This window comes from Neofelis nebulosa, chromosome 13 (genome assembly GCF_028018385.1).
Source record: "Neofelis nebulosa isolate mNeoNeb1 chromosome 13, mNeoNeb1.pri, whole genome shotgun sequence".
Classification (NCBI taxonomy): Eukaryota; Metazoa; Chordata; class Mammalia; order Carnivora; family Felidae; genus Neofelis; species Neofelis nebulosa.
The window spans coordinates 65,390,469-65,399,708 of NC_080794.1; the positions used below are offsets into that span (position 1 = coordinate 65,390,469).

At 49.2% G+C, this 9,240-nt stretch overlaps 1 protein-coding gene across 13 annotated transcripts in view; it reads left to right on the plus strand.

Moving 5' to 3' along the window:
* The window catches only part of GBF1 (golgi brefeldin A resistant guanine nucleotide exchange factor 1), a 122,155-nt gene extending 117,706 nt beyond the window's left edge, over positions 1-4,449 (plus strand). For 9 of the 13 annotated variants that reach the window (XM_058697584.1, XM_058697583.1, XM_058697587.1 and 6 more), the window contains 8 exons: positions 85-290; positions 1,412-1,562; positions 1,669-1,799; positions 2,001-2,102; positions 2,380-2,493; positions 2,625-2,805; positions 2,971-3,099; positions 3,592-4,449. In XM_058697584.1, the coding sequence (XP_058553567.1) occupies positions 85-290; positions 1,412-1,562; positions 1,669-1,799; positions 2,001-2,102; positions 2,380-2,493; positions 2,625-2,805; positions 2,971-3,099; positions 3,592-3,872 (1,295 nt within the window). In that variant the 3' untranslated portion in view covers positions 3,873-4,449. The remainder of the gene's footprint in view (positions 1-84; positions 291-1,411; positions 1,563-1,668; positions 1,800-2,000; positions 2,103-2,379; positions 2,494-2,624; positions 2,806-2,970; positions 3,100-3,591) is intronic. The other 4 variants (XM_058697586.1, XM_058697588.1, XM_058697593.1 and 1 more) reach the window with 1 other exon arrangement.
* Positions 4,450-9,240: the final 4,791 nt, after the last annotated feature.

A 9,240-nucleotide genomic window follows, 5' to 3' on the forward strand; every position in this document is an offset into this window, starting at 1 on the left:
GGAATATACGGGGGAAAGGGAGGAAAAGGTAGGCCGTCTGTGTCCATGGATGTAGAATTGTGACCTGGGTCTGGCTCTGCTCAGGGTGCAAGTCCCAGGAGAAACGTGGCAAGAGTCACAAATATGACAGCAAAGGAAACCGCTTCAAGAAGAAATCCAAGGAAGGCTCAGTGCTTCGGCGGCCTCGAACCTCCAGCCAACATGCCACTCGAGGTGGGCATAGTGACGATGATGAGGATGAAGGCGTGCCTGCCAGCTACCATACGGTGTCTTTACAGGTCAGTCAGGACGTAAGTATGGCATCCTTTACTTGCTCTCCTCTCCCTCCTCGTGACATTGGGAGCCTGGGCAGAGCCAGGGACAGCCAAGGCTGAGAAGGACCTGTTTTCCAACCCAGGACCTTGGCCACCACCTCCACAGTGTTCCCCTATCCAATATCCAGACCTTAATATTTAAGGTTTATGTTTTGAATAAGTAATACATGCATATGGTACAAAGTTCAAAAGTAGAAAAGGGTAAACAGATAAAAGTAAGTCCCGGAGTGCCTGGGTGGCTCAGTCAGTTAAGCATCCAAGTTTGACTCCGGTCATGATCCCACAGTTAGTGTGTTCGAGCTCTGCGTCAGGCTCTGTGTTGACAGCTCAGAGCCTGAAACTTGCTTCAGATTCTGCGTCTCCCTCTCTTTCTGCCCCTCCTCTGCTCCCTCTCTCCCCCTCTCTCTCTGTCTCTCTCTCTTTCTCTCAAAAATAAATAAACATTAAAAAAAAAAAAAACACGCATAACTTAAAAAAAAAAAAAAAGTTGCATTCCATTTCTGCCCCCAGTTGCTAAGTTCCCCTCTCCAGAGGTACACACTGCCACCAGTTTCTTGTCTATCCTTCCAGAGTTATTCTTTGTCTATTCAAGGTATATAAAATTTATTTTACAAGCAGACTTCATATCACTGAATAAATGGAGAACTAATTGCCTTAATAACTGTAGAAAAATCTTGAAAACAAAAAAATTATTAAAGTTGACCACACACTATTGCCCACCAGAGCCTCTGAGTCTGATGTTTGCTTTCTGTTTGTAAGGTGAAACTAATAAGATGAGGCTTAATCTGTCATCAGAAGGTATGAAAGAGAATTGAAAAGAAAGTACCTTTTTCACCATGTAATGCATTGTTACTAAATACTTATTCCACACACCTCCTCATGTCTCCTGCACTAGGAGTAATACCCAACTTCGGGAAGCACTGGCTGGAAGGGGGCAACTAGCTCATGAAGTTGAAGAGAAAAGGAGGGGTGGGAGGGGTAGAGTATGGTGTCACTGGTAGTAGGGTCTCCCTTGAAGACTCAGTCAGGGACAGTGTTTTGGGGGTAGGGGGGCACCCACGGACCTTAACTCATCCTGCCTCTCCTGTGACCCCCAGTTGTTAGACCTGATGCACACCCTACACACGAGAGCGGCCTCTATCTACAGCTCGTGGGCGGAGGAGCAGCGCCACCTGGAGACGGGTGGTCGGAAGATCGAAGCAGATTCACGCACCCTCTGGGCCCACTGTTGGTGCCCTTTACTGCAGGGTAAACATCAGGGGAGCAGGCAGGGCAGGGGCAGAAGTGAAGCTGGAGCTTGGGAAGCACCAGGATCAGGATGCCTGAAGGATCCTGAGCCTGTTCTCACTCTCAGGCATCGCCTGCCTGTGCTGTGATGCCCGGCGCCAGGTGCGGATGCAGGCACTGACCTATCTGCAGCGAGCACTACTGGTACATGATCTGCAAAAGCTAGATGCCCTGGAGTGGGAGTCCTGTTTTAACAAGGTAGGACTCCCCTCTAGTCTTAAGGCAAAGTTCAAAGCCTTAAGATAGAGCTGGGCAGCCTGAAGAGCCCCTGATGTCAGTCCTCAGCCTGCATCCTATTTTTCTCTTCTGCTCTGTGCTTATCCACCCCACCCCCTGGCTTCCTTGGGGCAAGGCTGCCAACTGACCCTGCTAGGGAGACATTGGCTCTTTACCTACCAGGTGCTGTTTCCTCTACTGACCAAACTCTTGGAGAACATCAGCCCTGCAGATGTGGGTGGGATGGAGGAGACTCGAATGAGGGCTTCCACACTGCTCTCTAAGGTACTGCTCAATGCCTTCACCCACCCACTCTCCCCATACTTGCCTCTCTGCAAGGAGGGAAGCTGGGCTTCTGCTAGGACCTAGAGATGCAATGTGGGTGCTCAGGATCCCCAGCTGTGGAGACTCGGCAGAACCCAGAGACCTGGGAGGATCTTGGAATTCAGAGGAATCTCTGCTATAGGATTCCCATGCAAGATAGAGCAGGCTTCCTTCCCAGCCTTGGAGAGGGATGCAGACTGCTCCGACCCCTCTGCTAAAAGGGGCTGGTGGGCCATAGGTCTTCTTGCAGCACCTGTCTCCGCTGCTGTCACTCTCTACCTTTGCGGCCCTCTGGCTGACCATCCTGGACTTCATGGACAAGTATATGCATGCAGGCTCCAGTGACTTACTGGTATGTTCTACCACTGCCTGCTTCCTCTCCCACCTGCTGGGAAGACATGCTGTTTTCCCTCGATGGATGCCTCCTTACCATATTCCACCATGCCCTCTTTCCCATCCACATGGTCCCACTGCCACCTACAGTCAGAGGCCATCCCTGAGTCTCTGAAGAACATGCTCCTGGTGATGGACACAGCAGAGATTTTCCACAACGCAGATGCCCGAGGAGGCAGCCCCTCAGCCCTCTGGGAGATTACCTGGGAGCGCATTGACTGTTTTCTGCCCCACCTACGAGATGAGCTCTTCAAGCAGACTGTCATCCAGGGTAGGAGGCTTAGCTCAATTTTATCAAAAAGAGTCCCCATCAGACAGTCTGGAGCTAATAAGTAGTTCTCTGTATCTCATATTTGTGGGAGGATTGTTGGGTAGCCAGGGCTCTGCTTGAAGGAAAACACTAAGAGCTGCCATCTGGTTTTTCTGCCCTCCCCAGACCCCATGCCCATGGAGCCACATGCCCAAAAACCTATGGCCTCAGCCCACATGGCTCCTGCTGCTGGGGACACAAGGACACCTGGCCATCCACCTCCTCCAGAGATGCCTTCTGAGCTGGGGGTCTGTGGTGAGTCCTTCTGAGCTAGCCTCCTGGGTGTTGAGCAAGAAGTAGGAGGCCTAAGAGGAAACCCAGGGTAGTTTGGGATTGCCACTGAGCATGGGCTGTGAGCCAGGGAAAGGAGGGAACCAGAGTATTCTGGTCACCTGCTCTTCCTGTGGGAAGTGACAGGACCAAATAAGCTCTGATGAGCTACCTGCTTGAGATTTTCAGGCATGGGAGGAGAAGGTTGGATCAGGGACTTGACATAAATATGCAGCAGTTGCCCTTCAGGAGGGATCCTAGTAAATTTCAGACCATAATTTACTTGACTGGAGGTACAGCAAAGGAGATAGAGAGTAGGTATAAGGTAACTGCATTTTTGAATGCGTTAAAGGGGAGATTGCCAACTACATAGCCTGGTAGGAGTCATTTTGTTCACAGCAATGGGGAAAAGCAGAGGTTAGGTAAGCCAGCTGGAGAATGTGAGGGAGTCTGACCAGCCCCTCGCTCTCCCTGTAGACTTTGAGAAGCCTGAGGGCCCTCGGCCTGCCAACAGCAGCTCCCCTGGATCACCAGTGGCGTCTAGCCCCAGCAGACTGAGCCCTACTCCAGATGGGCCTCCTCCCCTGGCTCAGCCCCCACTGATCCTGCAGCCCTTGGCCTCCCCACTGCAGGTGGGTGTACCACCCATGACTCTGCCCATCATCCTCAACCCTGCTCTCATTGAGGCCACTTCACCAGTGCCCCTCCTGGCTACACCCCGCCCCACAGACCCCATGCCCACCTCTGAGGTCAACTAAGGCAGGCTCCTCAGAGATCAGGACCAGTACTTCCTATCAGGCTGTCCTCGGCCACCCTCCCACCTGTCCCAAGGGCCACAAACTTCTCAGGCCCAGCCTGAGCTGCTGTCGCTGCTACTTGGATGGGGACCTGAAAAAGAATTTTTATAGCCCCTCCTGGAATCCACAATCAGGCTGAGGAACCTTTTTCCTTTGCTCTCCATTCCTGGGGTTCTAACCTGAGAGCGCACTCAGGTATTGCCTGCAGCCTGGCAGCCCTGGGGAGGCATCTCTATGCCAGCCTGCAGTGCCTGCCCTCCTGCCCCTCCTGCCCTGTGGTCAGGCATTGATAGCCAAGCCAACCATTCTGCACTTTGTGTCCTCCTCCCATCTCCATTCCCATCAGCCCTGGGCCACCTCCTCCAGTTCTTCCTCTTTTATTAATTAGTTGGTCGGTTTGGAGAGTTGATTGGCACCATGGAGGGTTGGCAGGTGGGGCTGGACAGAGGGACTGCTACCCACAGGAGCATGTACATATGGAAAAACAGGACAACAATGGACTTTTTATGATGTAATAAATGTCTTAGTACCAATGTCATTGCTTTTCCCTCTGGTTTCCTTCTTGAACTTATGGGCACCATGTTATTGGGATACCCAGGGCTTGGACCTTGCATGAACAGAAGTGAGGCTGGCCTACCAACAGTCTGGCCCACATGGCCCCAGGCTACCAGCCATCCAGGCGCCAGTCAGGATTCCTTCCCCAGTGTTGCTGCCCTACAACCATCACCACCACCACTACAACAGCAGTGCGCCCTTGTTACCAGGGATATTCAAGGGTTTGGGCACTTGTCCTCTTCCCTAACAGCTCCAAGGTTGACACCTGAGACAGCCTAGACTGGGGTCAAAAGGAAAGTGAACCAGAGCTGAGCTGTAGTTCTTCAGAAGTCTTCCCTCAGATGTGCCTCGTGGTCCAGGAGCACAAAGGGGAGTCCGTGGGGCTTAGGAAGGATGCCATCTTGTCCACAGCTGTGATCGTGTGTTTCTGGGCACAGGGCATTCATTTTGGCCCCAGACTGAGGAGGGACAGTTTTGTCCATCCATCTCAGTTACTGAAGCATGATTGAAGAACCCCTCCCATTCTTCCCCTTTGTTTTATGGTAAGATAAGTGGGAGTGTGTTGGGGGCAGGCAGAGTGGCTCCTACAGGGCTGAGGGTGGGATGTAGAATGCTATGTATTGAGCTTTTCCGGATGAAGCATCTACCTCGTTTTGGCTTCTTCCTCCAAAGTGGTCCCTTCGCCTCTGCGGGGAGACAAGGGAGTGGTACTACCTGTTGTATTACCGGCTGGCCTCCCCCATGGGGAGTTATGGGCACTCACCCTCTTCATTTGGGACCAGCTGGCTATATGATCATTCAGGACCTCGGGCTTCCCTTTGCTCAGTACCACCACCTGGATGTTGCTGGGAGTCTAAACCTCAGGAAGTACCTTCCTCACGTATAGAAAAGGGCACCTTGGAAATGGGAAGAGCTTGATGTGGAAAAATACATGCAACGTCGTGAAGTTCCTACACTAGTTTTTCCCCTCTTCCTTCATTCTCCCCAGGTAGTCCAGACCATGCCTGGTTTCCACACTAACCAGAAGCCTTGCCTGACCCTATCCCTAGGAAAATTAGGAGAATGGCTACACCCCTGATCTGCACTTTTTCTGTATGAATGCAGACAGGCCTGGATCTTCAGTCAGGTGGACACTAGGGCCCTCTGCTTCAGCTATGAGCTATGATGTCTCTGTTCTCCCATTTGAGCTCCACAAGCACTGCCTTTAAATATTTATTTGAGAGAGGGAGAAAGAGAGAATCCCAAGCAGGCTCTACACTGCCAGTGCAGAGCCCAGTGTTGGGGTTTGAACATACCAACAGTGAGATCATGACCTGAGCCGAAGTTGGACGTTTAACCAACAGAACCACCCAGGCACCCCTCAGGTATTTGCTTTTGTTCTGGGTTCACTGCTTGAGAGACAGGTTGCCATGAGTAAGTAAAAACCACTCAGCCCCTGAGCTTCAGTTGAAGAAAAAGAATTTTATTTAGTTCAAGTATACCTCCTTTCGATACTCCTCGCTCAGCTTCGGAGACACTAGTTTTTCTTGGTTCTCCTCTGCCTCACTGGCCATACCTCTTAAGTTTCCTTTGCTGGTGGCTCCTCAGTCCTAATCATTAGAATGCCCCAGGGCCTGGCCCTTGTTCCTCAAATTCTTTCTCCACACTCACTTGCTAGGTGATACTGTCCACTGTCAAGACTAAATACCATCCATTACACTGACTTTTTGTCCAACTCCCCCTCATCATCTCCACTTGTATGCCTCAGGCTCTCAAAGGAAAAATTTTGATCACCCCCTACAAACCCACTCCTCCCCCGGTGTGCCCCATGTCACTAAAGGACAACTTCATTCTTCCAGGTTCTCAGCCAAACCGCTCCCATCCTACATCTGACTCCTCAAGCAAATCTTGTTGCTTCTGTCATTCAAATTTATCTAGAATGTGCCTACTTCTCACCATCCTCACCCATTTTCACCCAAGTCTAAGCCACCATCTGTTGGACCACTGGTCTCCCTCCTTTATTCCAGTCCTGTACTACTCTCCACACAGCAGGCAAGTGTATCTTTTTAAAACATGTCATATCATTTTCACTCCATTGCTCAAAACCCTCCAGGGGTGCCTGGGTGACTCGGTTGGTTGCGCGGCTGACTTGGGCTCAGGTTCATGATCTCACAGCTCATGAGTTCAAGCGCCAGGTTGGGGTCTGTGCTGGACAGCTCAGGGCCTGGAGCCTGCTTCGGATTCTGTGTCTCCCTCTCTCTCTGCCCTTCCCCGCCCCCCCCCCCCCTTCTCTCTCTCTCTCTCTGTCTCTCTCTCTCTCTGTCTCAAAAATAAACATTAAAGAAAAAAAACCTCCAAAGGCTTTACATCTCATCAGAATAGAGTCCAAAGTTCTTATTTTATCCCACCTACCTAAGCTTCTTGCTCTTTCTCAAACATACCAAACACATTTGTGTTGAAACTGGTCCCTCCACCTGGAAAGCTTTTCCCCCAAATGTCCACATCACTTCCTTCCTCACTTTTCTCAAGTCATAGTTCAAATGTTACCTCATCAGACAAGTCTTCCCTCATTGCTACGAAGAAAACCCTTGTTATTATCTCCTTGCCTACTTTATTTTTCTACTAGCACTTATCACCAACTGATATAACCCATTTGATTTTTATCTACAAACGAAGACCTTATTTTCTAGAGTAGGCCCTCACTATTTATTCATTAGTGAATTCATGGTGCCTCTGCTTTGGGGCCAGGTATAGTGATAGGGCTAGGTACAGAAACAGATAATCATTAGGCTGGAAATTAGTGGAATAAACAAGAGGTTTCTTTTTTTTTTTTTTTTAAACGTTTTTTATTTATTTTTGGGACAGAGAGAGACAGAGCATGAACGGGGGAGGGGCAGAGAGAGAGGGAGACACAGAATCGGAAACAGGCTCCAGGCTCCGAGCCATCAGCCCAGAGCCTGACGCGGGGCTCGAACTCACGGACCGCGAGATCGTGACCTGGCTGAAGTCGGACGCTTAACCGACTGCGCCACCCAGGCGCCCCATCACAAGAGGTTTCTTAATCCCAGATAGATGAGGCTATAGTAACTGACAAACTACTTTGAATCAGTGAAAATCTCCAGACAAAATAGTGGGAATTGGAGTTGACTGATAGATAAGTGGGGGTTCATTATACTATTCTCTCCACTGTTTATATGTTTGAAATTTTCTATAATAGTTTTGCTTTAAAAATCTTCTGATAGGTGCAACTGGGTGGCTCAGTCGATTGAGCGTCCAACTTTGGCTCAGGTCATGATCTCACAGTTTGTGGGTTCGAGCCCCGCCTCAGGCTCTGTGCTGACTGTTTGCTCAGAGCCTGGAGCCTGCTTCAGATTCTGTGTCTGCTTCTCTCTCTGCCCCTCCCCCGCTCACACTTTGTCTCACTCTGTTTCTTAAAAATAAATAAATGTAAAAAAAATTTTTTTAATCTTCTGATAAATTACAACTCAGAATCTTATAACTAAAATAGCTCAACCTTGGGGTGCCTGGCTTAGTCAGTGGAGCCTGTGACTCTTGATCTCGGGGTCGTGAGTTCAAGCCCCATGTTGAGTGGAGAGATTACTTAAAAATAAAATAGCTCAATTTGTATGGGCTTTTTTAGAGGCAGTCATGGAGACTGGAAGAATTGATGCCAATTTCAGCTGGTAGTTTATGAGCACTTTGAAAGGACAGTTGTGATCATTGCAACAAGCACAGGCTCACTAAGTTGGAGTTTATCAAACCAACCTCATTCCATTTTAATGTAAGGGTTATGGATCTGACTTACCAGGGGAATGTAGTAGGCAATATCCCTGGATGTCAGCAAAATTTTCAGTGGTATCTTATGATATTGACTTGAGAGGCTCACAGTGGAAAGGCCTGCTTTGTTTTATACCAGTTTAAGGAAGAGCTTCATCCTAGAATTAGTAGACTGGGTATATTCATTTCTAGCTATTGTGTTTGGTTGTTACTTCACCTCTCTGAGCCTTAATTTCTTCATCAGTAAAGGTAATATTTATCTCCAAGGGCTGTTGGGAGGAAGAATAAGAACTTATACTAATAGTACCTTAACACACTGCCTGACACATTCCATTTGCAGGGAAGATGAAGAGGAGGGGGAAGTAACAGGAAATAGCCCACATCAAGGGCCATAACAGTCTGCCTTTTATGCAGACCCATGCAGGCCTGTAATTCCATTACCAAGGTCAGAGGCAAGTTGCAGGGGAACTCTGAAACAAAAGTCTGTGTCCAGGGCATCTGGGTGGCTCAGTCGGTTGAGCATCCGACTTTGACCCAGGTCATGATCTCACGTTTGTGGAGTTGGAGCAGAGCATCAGCTTGCTTCTATCAGCGCTGGGCCTGCTTCGGATCCTCTGCCCCCTCTCTCTCTCTCTGCTCCTCCCCCACTCACACTCTCTCTCAAAAATAAATAAACATAAAAAAAAAAAAAAATCAGTGTTCTACCATGAGCCTAAGGGAGGACTACTCCAGGAATGGAGATTGCTCATGGACCCCCTAAAGGGAAACTCTACCAGTCACAGATCTTCAGCCTCAGAGTCCCTACTTTAGGTAATCCTGTACTGATCTTGCTGCCACTGAAAGTGTTCAAACACAGTTGGGAGCTATATAAAAGGAAATTTCCTACATTGGAGGAAGTTTGAACTATTAGGATTTTGGATGCCATTTCAAAAAACTTTTTTTTCTTTCTTTTTTGGGGGCGGAGGGGCAGAGGGAGAGAGAGAATGTTAGGCAGCCTCCATGCCCAGCGCAGAGCCCA